General features: G+C 44.6%; 1 protein-coding gene across 1 annotated transcript; it reads left to right on the forward strand.

The window, feature by feature from the left end:
- The first annotated feature begins 4,580 nt into the window (after nucleotides 1-4,580).
- Nucleotides 4,581-17,407, forward strand: LOC129865511 (zinc finger protein 853-like). The gene is made up of 2 exons (XM_055938365.1): nucleotides 4,581-4,856; nucleotides 14,921-17,407. The coding sequence occupies exons 1-2, from the start codon at nucleotides 4,691-4,693 to the stop codon at nucleotides 15,901-15,903; spliced, it is 1,149 nt and encodes a 382-aa protein (XP_055794340.1). The 5' UTR covers nucleotides 4,581-4,690; the 3' UTR covers nucleotides 15,904-17,407.
- Nucleotides 17,408-21,746: the final 4,339 nt, after the last annotated feature.

The raw sequence follows: 21,746 nt of genomic DNA on the forward strand, positions 1-21,746 counted from the left end.
TGTGACACGAATGGGGCTTTGACAGAATTAGAAAGGTACAGATGCTAAAAGAGAAACAGAAAAAATAGCATCTGATGTCATGTTCATCTCCACACAACTTCCTGTTACTGTAAAAGGAATGGACATAGCAACACTGTGGTCTTTTTGTGGGAGGAAGAGATAAATAAACTATAGTAAAGATCTGAGGAATGAGTTTTGTGGATGAAAACATTTTTGTGCAAAAATTGAAGGCAATATTGTACTTACATACCTGGTCATGTTGACATGTTCAGTACAGTCTTTAATGTCACTAGGAGAGGTGTCAAAGGTTTGACGTCATGGCATATTTATTATTTGGTTTATGTTGTAGCTATTTGGAGGTCAACTGCATGTAGATGTCCTTGAGTTACAGTCTGTCAACTGTTCAAAGTAATAACCCAGGAAAGTAGTGATCACAGTGATAGATTGAATGTAAAAGAGATACATTAATAAGTGAACTACAGAATATGTATGCTGCAAGAACAATGTCATTCTTCTCTCTGACAAGGACATACATCCCTACACAACTTTTCATGTGTCCTCATCAGCCCAACAACTAGGTTTTCACAGGTTTTTGCATATGATTACAACCAATTCTCTATTTGACTCTCTCTGATCACGGTGGGAAAAGACAGCTTCACACAGTGCCTTCCTTCACAAACCCACACTGCTAAAGAGGAAGAGAGCAAACCATGACCACTCAACTATGACAAACAAGTGACCTAATGTGAAGTTCCTCAGCCTTTTAATTTCATGCACTTTGCACTAGAAAAAGTCAAACTTAACCAATTGCTTAAATAGCATTATTATGCAAGTTGAGTGGACTTAAAAAGGACAAGAATTTAAGCCAAAGTGTTAGTCTTTAATCAACAAACTCTGCTTGAAGTCAGTTGTATTTGAACAAGCTTGTTGAGTAAAATACAAAATTAATGTTTGCTCAAAACAACTCAAAAACACACCAATCATCATCATTATCGTTATTCCAGCATGATCTCTTGCAGGTTGATTTTCAGAATGGTTTGTTTCAATACCTGTGTATTTGCATGTACTATGACTGGTTGCTTACGCTACACAAACATAGATGACATAAATATTTCTAAACGAATCCTATCTGTTACTAGTTGGACTTATTTCACACATTACTGATATGTTTGTTCCAGTTTATATGAGTTAGGTAGTCTCAATAATCAATCTTCTCTTCCCCGTCAGTCATTCTGAATGCAGGTGGCATGTGACTGAAAGTTTCAGTTGTTGGATATCCTACCTTTGACTGGATTCCAATAGAAATGACACATCCCTTTGCAAGCCGGCATAATTTGACTAAACCAGGAGTTTCAGACCAGTGTGTTAGGGTGTAACTAGGCCCTCAGCGGCTTTATGATATACAGTGGGGCAAAAAAGTATTTAGTCAGCCACCAATTGTGCAAGTTCTCCCACTTAAAAAGATAAGAGAGGCCTGTAATTTTCATCATAGGTACACTTCAACTATGACAGACAAAATGAAAAAAAAAAATCACATTGTAGGATTTTTTATGAATTTATTTGCAAATTATGGTGGAAAATAAGTATTTGGTCAATAACAAAAGTTTTTCTCAATACTTTGTTATATACCCTTTGTTGGCAATGACAGAGGTCAAACGTTTTCTGTAAGTCCTCACAAGGTTTTCACACACTGTTGCTGGTATTTTGGCCCATTCCTCCATGCAGATCTCCTCTAGAGCAGTGATGTTTTGGGGCTGTTGCTGGGCAACAAGGACTTTCAACTCCCTCCAAAGATTTTCTATGGGGTTGAGATCTGGAGACTGGCTAGGCCACTCCAGGACCTTGAAATGCTTCTTACGAAGCCACTCCTTCGTTGCCCGGGCGGTGTGTTTGGGATCATTGTCATGCTGAAAGACCCAGCCACGTTTCATCTTCAATGCCCTTGCTGATGGAAGGAGGTTTTCACTCAAAATCTCACGATACATGGCCCTGTTCATTCTTTCCTTTACACGGATCAGTCGTCCTGGTCCCTTTGCAGAAAAACAGCCCCAAAGCATGATGTTTCCACCCCCATGCTTCACAGTAGGTATGGTGTTCTTTGGATGCAACTCAGCATTCTTTGTCCTCCAAACACGACGAGTTGAGTTTTTACCAAAAAGTTATATTTTGGTTTCATCTGACCATATGACATTCTCCCAATCTTCTTCTGGATCATCCAAATGCTCTCTAGCAAACTTCAGACGGGCCTGGACATGTACTGGCTTAAGCAGGGGGACACGTCTGGCACTGCAGGATTGAGTCCCTGGCGGCGTAGTGTGTTACTGATGGTAGGCTTTGTTACTTTGGTCCCAGCTCTCTGCAGGTCATTCACTAGGTCCCCTCGTGTGGTTCTGGGATTTTTGTCCACCGTTCTTGTGATCATTTTGACCCCACGGGGTGAGATCTTGCGTGGAGCCCCAGATCGAGGGAGATTATCAGTGGTCTTGTATGTCTTCCATTTCCTAATAATTGCTCCCACAGTTGATTTCTTCAAACCAAGCTGCTTACCTATTGCAGATTCAGTCTTCCCAGCCTGGTGCAGGTCTACAATTTTGTTTCTGGTGTCCTTTGACAGCTCTTTGGTCTTGGCCATAGTGGAGTTTGGAGTGTGACTGTTTGAGGTTGTGGACAGGTGTCTTTTATACTGATAACAAGTTCAAACAGGTGCCATTAATACAGGTAACGAGTGGAGGACAGAGGAGCCTCTTAAAGAAGAAGTTACAGGTCTGTGAGAGCCAGAAATCTTGCTTGTTTGTAGGTGACCAAATACTTATTTTCCACCATAATTTGTAAATAAATTCATTAAAAATCCTACAATGTGATTTTCTGGATTTTTTTTTCTCATTTTGTCTGTCATATTAGAAGTGTACCTATGATGAAAATTACAGGCCTCTCTCATCTTTTTAAGTGGGAGAACTTGCACAATTGGTGGCTGACTAAATACTTTTTTGCCCCACTGTACCAATGAAATTGTGTATTACAGTCTAATTAATCAGACTAAGGTAACCTCTGCTCCTCCTCTCCTATCCTCCAAACTCCCCCGCAGTTCTCTTTCCCTTTTTCTGAAGAAGAGGTTCCCCCTGAGCAGCAGCACTGTGAGCAAGAGTGGAGCCTCTGTCTGGGGCAGGAGGACCCAAAGCCCACACAGATTAAACAGGAACATGAGGAACTCAGGACCAGTTAAGGGGAAGAGCATCTTTCCTTCCATCTTCCTTTTATTCCTGTGTGAAAAGTGAATGTGATCAGGAGGACCTACTTTTGTCCTTGACTCTTCCCCAAACCCAGATTGTGGAGAACAGAGAGACTAAACCAGTGGATCTCACACCTTTTGTCACTGTGACTCATGCCACTCCCTGTGACCCTCCAGACAACGATAATAATGTTTCCAACCACAACTTCGCCGTAACCAGTGACCCAGTAGGACTTGACAGCAGCCCACCATTGGATCCCAGCCCACCATTGGATCTCAACCCACCATTGGGGGAACAATCTTCTAAACCCAACACCACATCTAGAAAAACTCACGACTGACGTGAATGTGGTGAAATATTTGCTCAGAAAGCTGACCTCCAGAGGCATGTGATTCTCCCCAAGAAGAGACCCAGTGAATGTCACTTCTGCAAAAGATGCTACAACTCCACCTGTAAACTGAAGGCCCATGTTCGACTCTGTCATGGTGGGGAATCCTGTGCCTGCCTCTTTTGTGACAAGACCTTTGAACAAAAAGGACATCTATCCAGGAACATGAGGTTTCACACAGGAGAGAACGTAATTAGCTGTGGTGACTGTGGGAAAAGCCTCAGTCAGAAGGGGACCCTAACCATGCATAAACTGACTCACACAGGAGAGAGTCCTTTTAGCTGTGGTGACTGGGGGAAAAGCTTCGGTCAGAAGGGAACACTAACCAAACATATACTTTGGTTAGTCTTCAGGAAAAACCTACTCAAGCATGTAAAAAATATCCACAAAAAAAAACAAAATGGATAAGAAAGATGGGTGAAAAAAGGCAGGATGTGGACAACACTCTTAGGGCGCTTTCACATACTGTATATTTTGTATTATCCGAGTCCATTTCACAACCTCATCCACGTTATATGTGAAATGTCCATAGGCGAGCAAAACAACTGGAATAGATGTGTGATGGATTTACCTTTATAAAACGTTCTTTGTAAACAAAGTATGATTTGTATGATGATGTAACGATCAAACAGTACAGAGTATTGTTGGAAGCTCATAGGCCAGCTGTTCAAAGTATGAAGGATTTTCAGATTATTTGATTTGAAATGTCTCTCAGGGTGATAAGAGAATGCTCAGACTGGTGTTATTGATGCATTAAAAACGTATCATTTTCAGAAAAGATCTCCATCCCATTTAGCCAATAGTATTAGTTAGTTAAAGTTATCGTTTCCATTTACTTCTGGTCTGTATGCTGCCTTGTAAAGTAATAAACCCCCATCCAGCTGGCGGCGCTGTTGTATGTTTCTGCGTTTGCCACCCACCAGAACCAAGGAGTAAAAAAAAAAAAGAAAAAGAAAAACGACTACAACACGGAAGTAGGATTGTAGACGACTTTATTTTCCATTGCTTATGTGGAGAAAATAAGACCCACTGTCTGAACAGGATAGGCTGCACAACTATAATTCGACTAAAAATGTCTAAACTACAGTTGTTGCATGTGTTTTTAAATGAGCGTTTAACGGCGGCTGTTGTGGAGATTGTCGGGGCAGTTGAGAAAACGGTAGCGGAGTACCAGGAGGAGAATGATCGGCTACGGAGAATGCTGCGGATCACACAGGAGATAAAACTATGTAAAATAGGTTCGTATGTAGATACACTGATAGATAGCTATAGTTCTACTCAATTAATCAACTGTTTAACATAACAGTAATCACAATTTTATAGTTGTTTAACCCATAAAGCTACCAACATAGTTTGATCCCAGGAAAAAATAATTGGAAAAATCAATCATAGCAAAAACATCTAACTATGTCTTATCAAAACATAACTAGACATGTAATTAATGTTATCTGAAAACAAACTTGACTAAAACACTTATTTGATCGAAATTACAGTTCATTTGCATATTCTGTAAAACGAAAATATATTTCCTTTGCGCAGCTTTTTTCCAAAGTGCAATCCACATTATTTCTAATAGTATCATTTCGTTTTCAGAACGTTTGAATACACATTTGGTCATGTTTGTGGTGAAAACCACTGCAGTAGACCCCCCCCCCCAAAAAAAATATATATATATATGGCTTAATTTTATTTATGTACTTACCTCACAGCCAGCATTAACATTGCTGTAAGTGAAACAATGGGAGTAGTATCAAAACATGACAAAATCCTCTGTCACTTCAAACCAAATGGTATAGCACCCACAATATCATATCAAGATGCACGTATGGGATATTCTAGAAATTGTATAAAAGAAATCAGAGAATACACACCAATGCAGCACGTGTACATTCAGAGGGTAGCTGGATTCTGTAATTTCAGTTCTACAAAGTATTTATTCACTTTCGTGAGTTGTTTTGATCGCAACTTAGCATATATCTAAGGTAGCTTTGTACACGGTTATACCTAGTTATAACCAGTTATATCCATAGGTGAGTACATAAGGTGCTCCATCTATGCAGGTGATCTGTCTCTATCTGGTCAAGATCACTGATACAGGTCCCCCTTCACCCTCTGACGATATTATGTGTAACTTAATTATGTCGCCAGAAAAACCTGGATTCAAATAAATACTTTTTTTTAGATTCGCCCAAGAATAACTAGCCTGGTGGTGGAGGGGCATTTTTCAAAACGAACTTGTCGGCGATTGGATCACCGTCAACCAATCAGAGGACGGCCTAATTCAAAGCACTGTTCGATTAAGTTGGCCTAGGTTGCACCGGGCTATGGGAAAGGGGGATACCTAGTCAGTTGTATAACTGAATGCCTTCAACTGAAATGTGTCTTTTGCATTTAACCCAACCGCTCTGAATCAGAGAGGTGCAGGGGGCCGCCTTAATCGACATCCACGTCTTCGGGGCCCGGCGAAGCCGGTGAGGAAGGGGAACCCTGCTCAAATCGAACAGTAATTGCGCCGCTCAGTCATATTGTCAACAATGCGGTATGATGCGTCGTCCAGAAACATACATCTCTTTTTTCCCATAAAATATGTTTTAGAGTTTTCTAACTAGTTTTCATGTGGAAGGCAGATGAAGCGTTTTTTGATCAAAGGCAATAACGTTTACATGTGAACACACTGAATCCTACTCATTACTCCATGTGTTTAACCTACTTCACTTTTGTTTTGAGCCTACTTCGCCTTCGGCCACAGCAGGGAGGCAGCCCAGTTCCAAAACTAATGCAATCACTTTTCACCCGGTGCAAAGTCCATCCACCCGGGCAGCCGGGCATATTAATCGAATCCCCTCAGTGTTTGGCGAAGTGGGATTTTGTCCTAAACCCACCCATTATTTCTGAGAGGATGCTGATTGGACCTGTCATTTTCTAACATATTCCAAATGCCTAGTCTGATGAATCAGGCTGTAATACACAATTAATTGGTATATACCGCCTGAAACTAATGACTGCCAAATCATGTAAATATTCCTCAAGCCTCGATAGGACCGACAACTTGATTGCATTTTGGTACACCAGAAGTACATTCATTTCCAATGGAACGCTGTGTTTGCCTTGCAGCGTTGCAGAAGCAGGTGCAGTGCATTCTTTATCCTGTATCTACACTGCATGCGTAGATTTGACAGATAGTAGCACAAGGTGAATGCTTAACTTTTTGTTGCACACATATCCACAAAAATATTTGGATTACATAATGAAAAGAGTTTGACTGCAGAATTTATTACGCAGCGTTGATGCAATGAGGCTGTCGGTCTGATCAAGGCATTACAATTACAATTGTATTAGTCATATGAGCCGAATACAGTGAAATGCTCACTTACGAGCCCCTAACCAACAATGCAGTTTATTTTATTTTTATAATACGAATAAGAAATAAAAGTATCAAGAAATTAAAGAGCAGCAGTAAAATAACAATAGCGAGACTATATACAGGGGGGTACTGGTACAGAGTCAATGTGCAGGGGCACCGGTTAGTCGAGGCAATTGAGGTAATATGTACATGTAGGTAGAGTTATTAAAGTGACTGCATAGATGATAACAACAGAGAGTAGCAGCGGTATAAAATAGGGGGGGGGGGGGGTCAATGCAAATAGCCTGGGTAGCCATTTGATTAGATGTTCAGGAGTCTTATGGCATGGGGGTAGAAGCTGTTTAGAAGCCTCTTGAACCTAGACTTGGCGCTCCGGTACTGCTTGCCGTGCGGTAGCAGAGAGAACAGTCTATGACTGGGGTGGCTGGAGTCTTTGACAATTTTTAGGGCCTTCCTCTGACACCGCCTGGTATAGAGGTCCTGGATGACAGGAAGCTTGGCCCCAGAATGTTTAATACAATTATATTTTAATTTACTCTACCGGTTGTCCGTAGTGTTGGTCCTTAAGATGGTCCAAAATTTTGACAACATTTCCACAAGAAAGTATTGTTTACCCGACTGTTTATAGTGTCGATACTGAAGTTGGCATTTCTATCACACATGCACAAAACCATGTAAACACCTGCTGACTTCAGTTAGTATGCATGCATTGCGTGCATGTACTTCCATCTTGTGCACGTGTCTTCGGTCATGAGCAAACACATGTGCGTGCGATGCATGCATACTAACTGAAGTCAGCAGGTATTCACATGGTTTTGAGCATGTGCCAGGTGATAGAAATGTCAACTTTAGTACCGGCACTCTAAAAAGTCAGGTAAACAATACTCTCCTGTGGATATTTTATCTTAAATTATAAGCGGCTGAAGGACAACCACACAGACCACCAGTAGAGTAAGTTTATTCAACATTCTGGCTTGGAAGGAACGTTTACAAGATTTTACATTCATTCGTTTCAGCCTGAATATACCAATTCATTTTGTATTACAGCCTGATAAATCAGACTACCAAATGCCCATCGATTGGAGAAAGGTTGTTGAATAAACCACTTTGGGCTTTGAGCAAAAATTAGAGCTCAATTGAGGGTTTAAAAACAGTTATCTACTGTAACTTTGACCGTGCATGATATAAAAAAAGTTGTCTTTGTCCGGAAAAGCTGATTGAAATGGGATATAGGCAGGGGTACAACTTAGTCCCGCTTCTAGATCGACATTGTATGTTGATTGTATTTCGGTCTAGCCGTATAAAACTAGCAAACTAGCCCACCGTGTGACTTATTTACTGACCTATGTCTGTACCTGTTTGGCAATGCTTTTCCCACGTTGGAGGCAGAGTGTCTTACTATAGATTTTCATGCTGATTTCTGTAAGAACTAACTAGGCCACTCAGGAACATCAATGTTGTCTTGGTAAGCAACTCCAATGTATATTTGGCCTTGTGTTTTAGGTTATTGTTCTGCTGAAAGGTGAATTTGTCTCCCAGTGTCTGTTGGAAGGCAGACTGAACCAGCTTTTCCCCTAGGATTTTGCCTGTGCTTCGCTCTATTTCGTTTCTTTTTAGAAATGTTTGCTCCTTCATAATAAAAAAAGCTATACTTGAGTATGTTGGCATACTATAGGCCTCTCAAACTCAACTCTGGACCTCGAGGCCAGGTCCACTGCATTTTCCCATTGTTTCCCTCAAATCAGGGACTGATTTAGACCTGGGACACCAGGTGTGTGCAATTAATTATTAGGTTGAACAAATTGTGATTTATCTTCAATGCTCTTAATGGTGTACCATGCAGAAATCACTCCTCCATTTCCTGGTTGCTAAAATTCGAATAGTTCACCTAATTTCAGTGTATGTGACAAAACAAGCAAGTATAGTGTGGAGAATCATTGTGCCATCTAAACCGCTGTGAAATATATTTTCCATAATCAAAAAATATAGTATTTTCAGCTGTTTGAAGCTGGTGTACAAAACCGAAAGTAAAAGATGCAAGAATGAAACTTAAGAACGGGAAGCATAAAAATAGCACACATAGAACAGATCTACTTTAGATTGAGATCTTTTTAGGCCTGCTTTCAATGAGAATGACATCTATAACTCACATCTCTATGTGAATTTGGTCGGGTCGCCCAAAAAGTTACATATTGCCGCTTTAAATAATTTCATAATATAGCCTAATATTCATTATCTTCTTAATCATGATATATGGCTGGCTGGCTATGTGGCTAGTAGCTTGTGTGGATATTTTTGTATATAGCTAGGGTCTAGACTACCGGTGTTCAGTGCTTAATTTGTAAATCGGTAGGTGCGGGAAACAAAAAGTGAGTGCGAGAGTGGGATGACCCGAGGAGCTCTGAGATTATTATAAAAAAATATATAGTAGAGGCACTTACAGAAGTCGCATAAACGGGACCATTTTTAGTAGCCTAGGTACCTGGGAAAATATGTCCTTTTATAAATGCATTTCATGCAATTCTACGTAATTTTACATAACTGGAGACTTTGGCAGATTCTTTTTTAATACCGCACAAATTATTGAAATTATTAAAAACAACCTTGTCTTGAATCCATCAATAGCCTAGACCTAGGTGTGTGGAGACACATATCGTAGGCCACAATATGAGGTGTAAATTATAGTCCTCAAAATGATGTCCAATTCCCAGTAGTGATCCATGGGTAAAACCCTGGGGAAGCCAAGACAGAAAAAAAAAACATATTACAACCAATGTGTTGTGATAATTGTGTTGTTTGCTCTATAATCTGTTCGTGTTGTAGTATATAGAAAATCACCATCAACTGAATGAGGTACCATTTAAACGCATGGACTGCACCAGATTTGCCAGTTCTTGCTGTGAGATGTTACCCCACTCTTCCACCAAGGCACCTACAAGTTCCCGGACATTTCTGGGGGGAATGGCCCTAGCCCTCACCCTCCGATCCAACAGGTCCCAGACGTGCTCAATAGGATTGAGATCCGGGCTCTTCGCTGGCCATGGCAGAACACTGACGTTTCTGTCTTGCAGGAAATCACGCACGGAACGAGCAGTATGGCTGGTGGCATTGTCATGCTGGAGGGTCATGTCAGGATGAGCCTGCAGGAAGGGTACCACATGAGGGAGGAGGATGTCTTTCTTCCCTGTGACGCACAGCTTTTAGATTGCCTGCAATGACAACCAGCTCAGTCCGATGATGCTGTGACACACCGCCCCAGACCATGACGGACCCTCCACCTCCAAACCTCATTAATTCAACGATAAACGTGAATCCGACCATCATCTCTGGTGAGACAAAACTGCGACTCGTCAGTGATGAGCACTTTTTGCCAGTCCTGTCTGGTCCAGCGACGGTGGGTTTGTGCCCATAGGCGGCGTTGTTGCCGGTGATGTCTGGTGAGGACCTGTCTTACAACAGGCCTACAAGCCCTCAGTCCAGCCTCTCTCAACCTATCGCGGACAGTCTGAGCACTGATGGAGGGATTGTGCGTTCCTGGTGTAACTCAGGCAGTTGTTGTTGTCATCCTGTACCTGTCCCACAGGTGTGATGTTCGGATGTACCGATCCTGTGCAGGTGTAGTTACACGTGGTCTGCCACTGCGAGGACGATCAGCTGTCCGTCCTGTCTCCCTGTAGCGCTGTCTTAGGAGTATCACAGTACGGACATTGCAATGTATTGCCCTTGCCACATCTGCAGTCCTCATGCCTCCTTGCAGCATGCCTAAAGCACATTCACGCAGATGAGCAGGGACCCTGGGCATCTTTCTTTTGGTGTTTTTCAGAGTTTGCATGTTCATTAATTGTTTATGGTTCATTGAACAAGCATAGGAAACAGTGTTTAAACCCTTTACAAAGAAAATCTGTGGAGTTATTTGGATTTTTACGAATTATCTTTGAAAGACAGGGTCCTGAAAAAGGGACGTTTCTTTTTTTGCTGAGTTTATAATATAATGTATATTCACATATCCAGAGAGCAACCTCTGTTCGGTGAAGTCCACAAAGCATATTGCATGTAACAAACAGTTAGATGACCTACAACATTGTCAAACAAGTTGATGTTTACTACATTTTCAGCAAGTCGCAAAGAAAAAAGGAGCTGCCTCCACTATTCCAGCACCATTTCAACTTCAACATTTTAATATCATCAAATCACCTCATTCTTAGTCTAATACTGTGTGTGTGTTTGTGCGTGTGTGAGCTTGTGTTTAAGTAGAAAAAACATGTTGACTCACCCTGCTTGTTGAGAAACGCCAATGCCATCCTCCTCTCTCATGTTGACGAAACGGTCAATGACTGTCATACAGTACACGCTTTTAGTTTTTGTTATCCTAGGCTACCTGGCTAAAATGTTTGCTCGCTAGCCTAACTTCCTTTCATGGGCAATGATGAGCCAGCTAGTTAACATTAGACTACTACATCTAACTGCATGTTGAACTTCCATCCTCTCAGGCCAGGGGCACAAAGTATGAATTTATGGTTGGATCAATCGCTGTTATAATCATTGTCCAGTACTAAAAATGTATTATAACCACAAGTCCAAATCCCTATCTCCATCCATGGCTCATTTAGGAATAGGGCAATTTTAGCTAGTTAGCCACAGGAGGACAACAACACAACATTTCAAGTTTTCTGTCAATGAAGTTCTTCTCTCGATGTGATGTGATTGGTGTGAAGCCAATCCAGTTTTTTTTTTTTGGTGCGCCAGGACCATTCACAGTTGCGCTCACTCGGTTTGGCTCAACGCTGATTCGCTATTATTTAATACTTTTTTTTTATCAAGGGAAGCCAAATGCTCGCTGGCTTGCCTTGCATTCAATGCTACGGGCGGCGACGATGTCATACTCTTTTTGACCAGACAGCATCAGATAGATGAGACAGAGACAGAGGGGTGCTGTTTCCCTCACACGGATGCTTTCTCCGGTGAGTTACGTTCATCCTCTTGCCAATTCAAGGAAAATGATGAAACACAGAGATGAAATACATTTTTTGTTAGTAATTCTTTTGGGGAAGACTGGCATCCCTTGGCATCTATGAATACGCGCCACTGCCAGGTTCACCGACTCACCCAATGATGCGCAGCTCAATCACCAGCGATGGCCGATAGGCTTTTGGCATGAGTACATCTCTCTCTTGTTTTGCATTGTAGCCTACAGACAGATTAGTCTTCTATTTTCAGCAGGAGCCATTTGCTTTCCAACCTGTGTTTTCCTGCCATTGTTTTTTTAAATATTGTGAAAGACCTGTTTTGGCTGCATGCTGTTCACTGACATACCACGCATTCCCAACTGTAGTGTATGCTAATATGATAATAGTGTAATAGCTTACAGTTTTCTTGAAATCTGTTTAATTATTGTAATAAGGCTCATGTTTTATGGGTACGGCGTACCCCCACTATTTATTTTGCCAGTACTCCGTAGCGGACCGTTCCAGCTTTCTTTCACCCCTGGGAATTACTTTAGCTTCCTTGCACGCCAGTGGACACACACTCATTTAGGCTTTGGTTAAAGATATAGCAAATAGGCGTGGCAATACAGTCTGCTACCATTCTCAATAGTTTCCCATCAAGGTTGCCTGTACCTGGTGGCCTATCATTGATGATAACAATTGTTTTCCCACCTTTCCCACACTAACTTGACCAAATTCAAAACAGCAATCCTTGTCTTTCATTATTATATATTTTATACAAAAATATGACGGTTCCCTGTTCATTGTTGTCATTTCACTTCTGATAGCTAAACTATGTAGCTAAGCTTGGTACACACACTTGACCGGTGACCGTATTTCAAACCATGTATGTTTGGGTACCGGACGCACGCAATCACCATACAGAGCAGACTGGGGGGAAAAGGCACAACCCAGTGTAACAGTATAACTTTAAACCGTCCCCTCGCCCCGACACGGGCGCGAACCAGGGACCTTCTGCACACATCAACAACAGTCGCCTACGAAGCATCGTTACGCATCGCTCCACAAAGGCCGCGGCCCTTGCAGAGCAAGGGGAAACCCTACATCTAGGTTTCAGAGCAAGTGACGTAACTGATTGAAACGCTACTAGCGCGTACCCGCTAACTAGCTAGCCATTTCACATCCGTTACACTAGCTTCATACAGGGCAGACCAACAGACTGGGTAGGGGTGTCGAACTTGACGTCACAATGACTTGGGGGCAGTGGGGTCAGAACAACAACGACAAAAACTGTACCAAAAAAATATATTTTATACCACCACCCAAAAGGGCTCTTGGCGAGTAGGAGGGAAAAGGGGCAGGTGCTCGTGCAGAGGTAGACCCCCATCTGTGCACGTACCTAGATGCTACACCACCCCACCTCCAAAATCAAAACCAAATATGGATTCCATGTTCTTCCTTTGTGAGCACACCTGTCTGTGTTTCACACCTATTTGTCCTAGCTAATCAGCCTGGCAATACGGGCACCATGCTTCTGCAGACAGGATGTAGAACGAAGCGTGTTTTCACATCCTGCGCAAACATTGACATCCATGTTTCGTTTTGAATTGGAGGTGAGATGTTCACGTCTAATAATTGGATTGAATTATTTTCTGGGCACCACTCTGTGATGCAAAGGGAATCACTGCCGCTACCTCACTTTCCAACCAAAGTGCATGAATTAAGTAGGAAACGGAGTTAGAGAGGATATTCGGCAACACTTGAAGGACAATGGAATTACATTTGAAAAAGCGTCTTTATTGCTAAAAGTAGAACCAACGCGTTTTGGCTTTTGGCCTTTTTCAAGGTTTGACAGAAGTAAAACAGAATGAGGCTTTTATACATTAGGCTTTTATACATATGTGAATAAAAGCCATGATGTGATTGATAAATCAGTTGTAGAATGACCAACAAATAGATTGTGAGATTACATGTTGCGCTGACCAATGGAATATGTCAACACCAAAATAACAATACGATAGGTCTAGTTGTGGCTGCAACCGGACTAGATTGTGAACAACTCTTGGCGGAATGCATTGCTTGACTGCTGCGAGGGTAATAAGCACAATATCTTTTGTGGACTGCAGCACCCCAGACTATTAACTCTCGCGTCCAAGTTGGTTGAGGAAAGGCTGTGTATGTTCTGGTTCAACAAAGCTGTGTCCATCATAACATTCAATGATCAATTAATTGCATTAATTATTGCACCATGCGAAGAATTATCAGTTCTAAACATGTATTTTTTATTCTCTATGCTGCCTGCAGCACGATCTATTTTGTTGTTGTAAGCACGTCACTAGAGGAGCGCTTATTAATCCTGCTGTAGAGTCCATTGCCCAGCAGGTCAAACAAACGACTAAAATGAACGAGTTGCTCAGAAAAACGAATCATGACTCTCGAGTGGGTAAAAAGAGTCGTTCAGAAATAAGGAATCGTTTGCGAACTGCACTTCACTACTTTGAACGGGGCACCTGGCTCTGGAGGCAGCCCGGTTCCAAAACGAATGCAATTTTTCACCCACTCCTCCCATCGGTGTAACCTGGGCCAGATAATCGAATCCCCTCATAGGTAAAACAGACAATATTTCAACCTGACAATGTAAATAAAAAATATATATTCATCATGAGTGTCTAAAGTAACTTACTAAAGGAAATCCTTTATAATCAATTCCTTATTCATACCACTCAGCGACGCAAACAACGCATTCCTTATCAGAACCGTTCGCTGACAATGGAAGTACCGTTTGAGCGTCGTCAAACATGCACAGATACAGGTCGGTAAATAAGTTGCATGCTGGGCTAGTGTTATACTGCTAGACTAAGATGCAATCTCGGCCTAGAAGCTGGCCCTAGCTATCTGCCCTCAGGCACATCTAATGGCTGTATAGACCATAGAGATCTATAATTCACCTGTATGATTCAAGTGTTATATTTCATTCTGCTCTTCCCTCCAGGCTCCCTGCCTCTCTCTCTTGCTGTCTCTGAAGAGGAGGTTCCCCCTGAGCAGCAGCACTGTGAGCAGGAGTGGAGCCCCAGTCTGGGGCAGGAGGACCCAAAGCCCACACAGATTATAGAGGAAGAGCAGATTCAAGGGCTGGAGCCTGATATCATAGAGTTCAAATTCACTCCTTCCTGTGTGAAAAGTGAATGTGATCAGGAGGACCCACTTTGGTCCTTGACTCTTCCTAAAACCCAGATTGTGGAGCACGTAGATATTGACTCTAAACGAGTGGATCCTGAACCTTTTGCCACTGTGACCCACCTAAAGGGTTTCGAAATTTCCTGTGACCCTCCAGATGATCAAAACAATGCCTCCATCCACAGCTCAGCCATAAGCAGCAACCCAGTAGGACTTGACAGCAGCCCACCATTGGATCCCAGCCCACCATTGGCTCCGACCCCACCATTGGGGAAACCCTGCAACTTCCCCTTTTATGGCAAGACATTCAAACAAAAAGGAAATCTGTCCATGCACATGAGTATTCACACAGGAGACATGCCATTTAGCTGTGGTGACTGTGGGAAGTGCTTTATTCAGAAGGGGGACCTAAGAAGACATATACTGACTCACACAGGAGAGAAACCATTTAGCTGTAATTTTTGCAGTAAAAGCTTCAATCAGAAGGGGGACCTAAGGAGGCATATACTGACTCACACAGGAGAGAAACCGTTTAGCTGTGGTGACTGTGGGAAAAGCTTCAGTCAGAAGGGGGACCTAAGGAGGCATATACTGACTCACACAGGAGAGAAACCGTTTAGCTGTGGTGACTGTGGGAAAAGCTTCCGTCTCAAGGGGAACCTAACCACTCACACACTCACTCACAAAGGAGTGAAACAACATGGCTGTGCCATCTGTGGTTTAAGATTCACTCATAAGGCTTATCTGCTGAAGCATGTGCACAAAGTCCACAAAGAAAGAAAACAGGATGAAAACTGAAAGGGAAGATAATTAGGACAAAGACGTCTGCCAGAAGATGGGAGTAAAAACTGTGTATAACACTCCTAGGAAAGCAAAGCAACTCTGGATCATTCACGTTCTGCGTTACAGATAAATAGATGTGTGATTCATTTACTTTTGTAAAGCCTGTGTAAATAAAGTTTGATATGATTTGAACGATGAGGTAATGATCAAACAGTAATACACTGTATAATGGGAATCTTGCAGATCTGAGGGGTATACTAATCAAATCAAATATATGTATAAAGCTGTTTTTTCAGCAGATGTCAAAGTGCTGTACAGAAACCCAGCCTGAAACCCCAAACAGCAAGCAATGCAGATGTAGAAGCACGGTGGCTAGTATACCCCTTTGCAGTACAAACAACAACAAAGTGGACACCCCGCCACTTTTTCGGTAAACAGCTGAGGGAGAACGAAATGTAAAAACACTCAAATTCAGACAGATCTATGGGATGGAAGGACTGGCCACTCATGAGATCAGAATAATATTTTTAACCATCTTTTGAGGCTATATAATGTTTGTTTGCAATTACATTGTTTACAAACAATGGAGTAATGCGTTTTTGAACACCTGAGTACAGTAGTCCGGTCTCAAGATCACATATGTTTCTGTGTCAGATACGAGACAGTGGAGTAAAACAACTCAGAATTATCAGCTTCCATTCAGTCAGCGCATAAAACTAATTAATCAGGCCAAATATATACACTCCTTTCTTGAAATGTTAATACAGTATCTTAACATCCTTATCTATTATAGACATGTTTGCGCAGTGGCGAACCTATAGGCCTTCAGTGTGTGACGTGTTCGGGATTATGAAGGGACAGCAACCTAGCGCACTCATGTAGGAGAGTGCACTTTTTATAAAACACAAAGGGCCAGTGGTGTAGTGGAGGGTAAACGCAGGTATAAGCCGTATACCCACTTTTTTTCAGTGGGCATTGCGTATAGATATACTTACTTCTTAATCCCTACTGATGCGTATTAAAGTTGTGTAGTGGACGTATACGATTTATCATGAATGTAGTACAATAAAGAAATCGTGTACAAAGTAGCCTACACAATCGCAAAGCAAGTGAAATATATTGACATGCGTGCTGCACACAGCGGAATATCATCTGCAGGCAGCAAGAGTGTGCAGCTCTCAACTGGTTTTGGTATTGAGCAGCTCACATAAGAATGGTGTCAGCTGGTAGGGTAGGAAATACGTTTCAATTGATGGTATCTACCAGTAAATGCTAACTAAGGTAACAATTTGTATGCAAACCAGGTATTGATTAAGTTTAGTCTGAAGTGTTGATTAGTAGGCTATTTGTGATGAGTTGTTTGCATCAGGTGCATAGACATGGATGGGCCTGGGTGGACAAAGGCCTACCCACTGGGGAGCCAGGCCCACCCTATCAGATTGATGTGGTTTAAGCATTGTTGTGGACTTAGACCACATTTTTGTATTTTTTTCTATAATAAAAAAATGGGTGATTTTGAGAGTGAGAATCTGAAAGATATTTTGGAAAACATAGGATTTTCCCCACTGGATGCCTTTCCTTAGCTGGGCGGGCCATTTGGAAACTTTTTGGCAAAATGTATATACCCACTTCTCCAGGCACCACTACACCAGTGAATGGGAGCGATGGAAAGACATCAGTCACATACAGCACGATGTTAAAAGAACTGGTCACGGGTGCACCTCAGCCAGGCTCAAGGTCCTAAATTATATCATAACCGCCATCGATAAAAGACAAAACTGTGCAGCCGTCTTCATCGACCTGGCCAAGGCTTTCGACTCCGTCAATCACCACATTCTTATCGGCAGTCTCAACAGCCTTGGTTTCTCTAATGACTGCCTCGCCTGGTTCACTAATTACTTAACAGATAGAGTTCAGTGTGTCAAATCGGAGGGCCTGTTGTCCGGACCTCTGGCAGTCTCTATGGGAGTGCCACAGGGTTCAATTCTCGGGCCGACTCTTTTCTCTGTATATATCAATGATGTCGCTCTTACTGTGGGTGAATCTTTGAACCACCTCTACGCAGACGACACCATTCTGTATACATCTGGCCCTTCTTTGGACACTGTGTTAACAAACCTCCAAACGAGCTTCAATGCCATACAACACTCATTCTGTGGCCTCCAACTGCTCTTAAATGCCAGTAAAACGAAATGCCTGCTCTTCAACCAATCGCTGCCCGCACCCACCCGCCCGACTTGCATCACTACTCTGGACGGTCCTGACTGAGTATGTGGACAACTACAAATACCTAGGAGTCTGGCTAGACTGTAAACTCTCCTTCCAGACTCACATTAAGCATCTCCAATCCAAAATTAAATATAAAATCAACTTCCTATTTCGCAACAAAGCCTCCTTCACTCATGCTGCCAAACATACCCTCGTAACACTGACTATCCTACTGATCCTTGACTTCGGCGATGTCATTTACAAAATAGCCTCCAACACTCCACTCAGCAAATTGGATGCAGTCTATCACAGTGCCATCCGTTTTGTCACCAAAGCTCCATATACTACCCACCACTGCGACCTGTATGCTCTCGTTGGCTGGCCCTCGCTTCATATTCGTCGCCAAACCCACTGGCTCCAGATCATCTATAAGTCTTTGCTAGGTAAAGCTCCACCTTATCTTAGCTCACTGGTCACCATAGCAACACCCACCCGTGGCATGCGCTCCTGCAGGTATATTTCACTGGTCATCCCTAAAGCCAACACCTTCTTTGGCCGCCTTTCCTTCCAGTTCTCTACTGCCAATGACTGGAACGAATTGCAAAAATCACTGTAGTTGGTGACTTCAACTTTAAGCGTCAGCTGTCAGAGCAGCTTACAGTTCGCTACAGCTGTACACAGCCCATCTGTAAATAGCCCATCCAACTGTCACGATCGTGTGGAGGATTGACGGACCAAAACGCAGCTTTAGGAAAATAAGCCATCTCCTTTTTATTAACGAAGAGGGCAAACGAAACAAAAAACACTTAAACACTAAACAAAACAAGAAAACGATCGTGAAGCTAAACAACGATGTGCACACACTGGCTACAAACGTATCACATAGACAACTACTCACAACAAATGAAAGCCCATGGCTACCCTAAATAAGGCTCCCAATCAGAGACAACCGAAATCAGCTGTCTCTAATTGGGAACTCATTCAGGTAACCATAGACTCTCCTAGACAACTAAACATACATAGACAACGCTAGACACATGTACTCAACACAAACCCATATACTACACCCAACAACCCCTTTACCATAGAAACACCCAAAACCAACAAAACACAAACATTCCCCATGTCACACCCTGACCTAACTAAAATAATAAAGAAAACAAAGAATACTAAGGCCAGGGCGTGACATAACCCCCCCCCTTAAGGTGCGAACTCCGGGCGCACCATTAACCAGTCTAGGGGAGGGTCTGGGTGGGCTTCCATCCACGGTGGCGGCTCCGGCTCTGGTCGTAGTCCCCACGTCACCACAGTCCCTAACCGCCTCCTTAGCTTCCTCCAAATGACCCCCCTCCACATGAACCCCACTGCATTAAGGGGCAGTTCCGGACTAAGGGGCAGCTCCGGACTAAGGGGCAGTACCAGGGTCAGGGGCAGCTCCGAACTAAGGGGCAGTACCAGGGTAAGGGACAGCACCAGGATAAGGGGCAGCACCAGGCTGAGGGACTGCAGCTCCGGACTGAGGGACTGCAGCTCCGGACTGAGGGACGGCCCATGGCTGGCTGACGGATCTGGCTGCTCATGGCTGGCTGACGGATCTGGCTGCTCATGGCTGGCTGACGGATCTGGCTGCTCATGGCTGGCTGACGGATCTGGCTGCTCATGGCTAGCTGACGGATCTGGCTGCTCATGGCTAGCTGACGGATCTGGCTGCTCATGGCTAGCTGACGGATCTGGCTGCTCATGGCTAGCTGACGGATCTGGCTGCTCATGGCTAGCTGACGGATCTGGCTGCTCATGGCTAGCTGACGGATCTGGCTGCTCATGGCTAGCTGACGGATCTGGCTGCTCATGGCTAGCTGACGGATCTGGCTGCTCATGGCTAGCTGACGGATCTGGCTGCTCATGGCTAGCTGACGGATCTGGCTGCTCATGGCTGGCTGACGGATCTGGCTGCTCATGGCTGGCTGACGGATCTGGCTGCTCATGGCTAGCTGACGGATCTGGCTGCTCATGGCTAGCTGACGGATCTGGCTGCTCATGGCTAGCTGACGGATCTGGCTGCTCATGGCTAGCTGACGGATCTGGCTGCTCATGGCTAGCTGACGGATCTGGCTGCTCATGGCTAGCTGACGGATCTTGCTGCTCATGGCTAGCTGACGGATCTGGCTGCTCATGGCTAGCTGACGGATCTGGCTGCTCATGGCTAGCTGACGGATCTGGCTGCTCATGGCTAGCTGACGGATCTGGCTGCTCATGGCTAGCTGACGGATCTGGCTGCTCATGGCTGGCTGACGGATCTGGCTGCTCATGGCTGGCTGACGGATCTGGCTGCTCATGGCTGGCTGACTGATCTGGCTGCTCATGGCTGGCTGGCGGCTCTGGCAGATCCTGTCTGATTGGCGGCTCTGGCAGATCCTGTCTGATTGGCGGCTCTGGCAGATCCTGTCTGATTGGCGGCTCTGGCAGATCCTGTCTGATTGGCGGCTCTGGCAGATCCTGTCTGATTGGCGGCTCTGGCAGATCCTGTCTGACGGGCGGCTCTAGCGGCTCCTGTCTGGCGGGCGGCTCTAGCGGCTCCTGTCTGGCGGGCGGCTCCTGTCTGGCGGGCGGCTCTAGCGGCTCCTGTCTGGCGGGCGGCTCTAGCGGCTCCTGTCTGGCGGGCGGCTCTAGCGGCTCCTGTCTGGCGGGCGGCTCTAGCGGCTCCTGTCTGGCGGGCGGCTCTAGCGGCTCCTGTCTGGCGGGCGGCTCAGTAGGCTCATGGCAGACGGGCGGCTTTGCAGGCTCATGGCAGACGGATGGCTCAGATGGCGCTGGGGAGACGGATGGCTCAGATGGCGCTGGGGAGACGGATGGCTCAGATGGCGCTTGGCAGACGGGCAGTTCAGGCATCGCTGTGCAGACGGCAGACTCCTGCCGGCTGAGGCGCACTGTAGGCCTGGTGCGTGGTGCCGGGACTGGTGGCACCGGGCTGGGGACACGCATCTCAGGGCTAGTGCGGGGAGCAGCAACAGGACGCACAGGACTCTGGGGACACACAGGAGGCTTGGTGCGTGGTTTAGGCACTGGTGGTAAAGGGCTGGAGACACGCACCATATAGCTAGTGCATGGAGGAGGCACTGGTGGTACTGGGTTGGGGCGGGGAGGTGGCGCCGGAAATACCGGACCGTGCAGGCGTACTGGCTCCCTTGAGCGCCGAGCCTGCCCAACCTTACCTGGTTGTATGCTCCCCGTCGCCTGACCAGTGCGGGGAGGTGGAATAACCCGCACCGGCCTATGTAGGCGAACCGGGGACACCATGCGTAAGGCTGGTGCCATGTACGCCGGCCCGAGGAGACGCACTGGTGACCAGATGCGTTGGGCCGGCTTCATGACATACGGCTCAACGCTCAGTCTAGCCCGGCCGATACGTGGAGCTGAAATGTACCGAACCGGGCTATGCACGCGTACAGGAGACACCGTGCGCTCTACTGCGTAACACGGTGTCTGCCCGTACTCTCGCTCTCCACGGTAAGTACAGGGAGTAGGCGCAGGTTTCCTACCTGACTTCGCCACACTCCCTTTAAGGCCCCCCCCCCCAAGAAATTGTTGGGTTGTACTCACGAGCTTCCAGCCTTGTCTCCGTGCTGCCTCCTCATATCGCCTCCTCTCGG

This window comes from Salvelinus fontinalis, chromosome 11 (assembly GCF_029448725.1).
Source record: "Salvelinus fontinalis isolate EN_2023a chromosome 11, ASM2944872v1, whole genome shotgun sequence".
Taxonomy (NCBI): Eukaryota; Metazoa; Chordata; class Actinopteri; order Salmoniformes; family Salmonidae; genus Salvelinus; species Salvelinus fontinalis.

Coding starts and splice junctions, on each gene's coding strand:
- LOC129865511 (XM_055938365.1), top strand. CDS start 4,691: ATGTCTAAACTACAGTTGTTGCATGTGTTTTTAAATGAGCGTTTAACG. Junction 4,857..14,920: donor GATAAAACTATGTAAAATAG/GTTCGTATGTAG, acceptor TCTTCCCTCCAG/GCTCCCTGCCTCTCTCTCTT.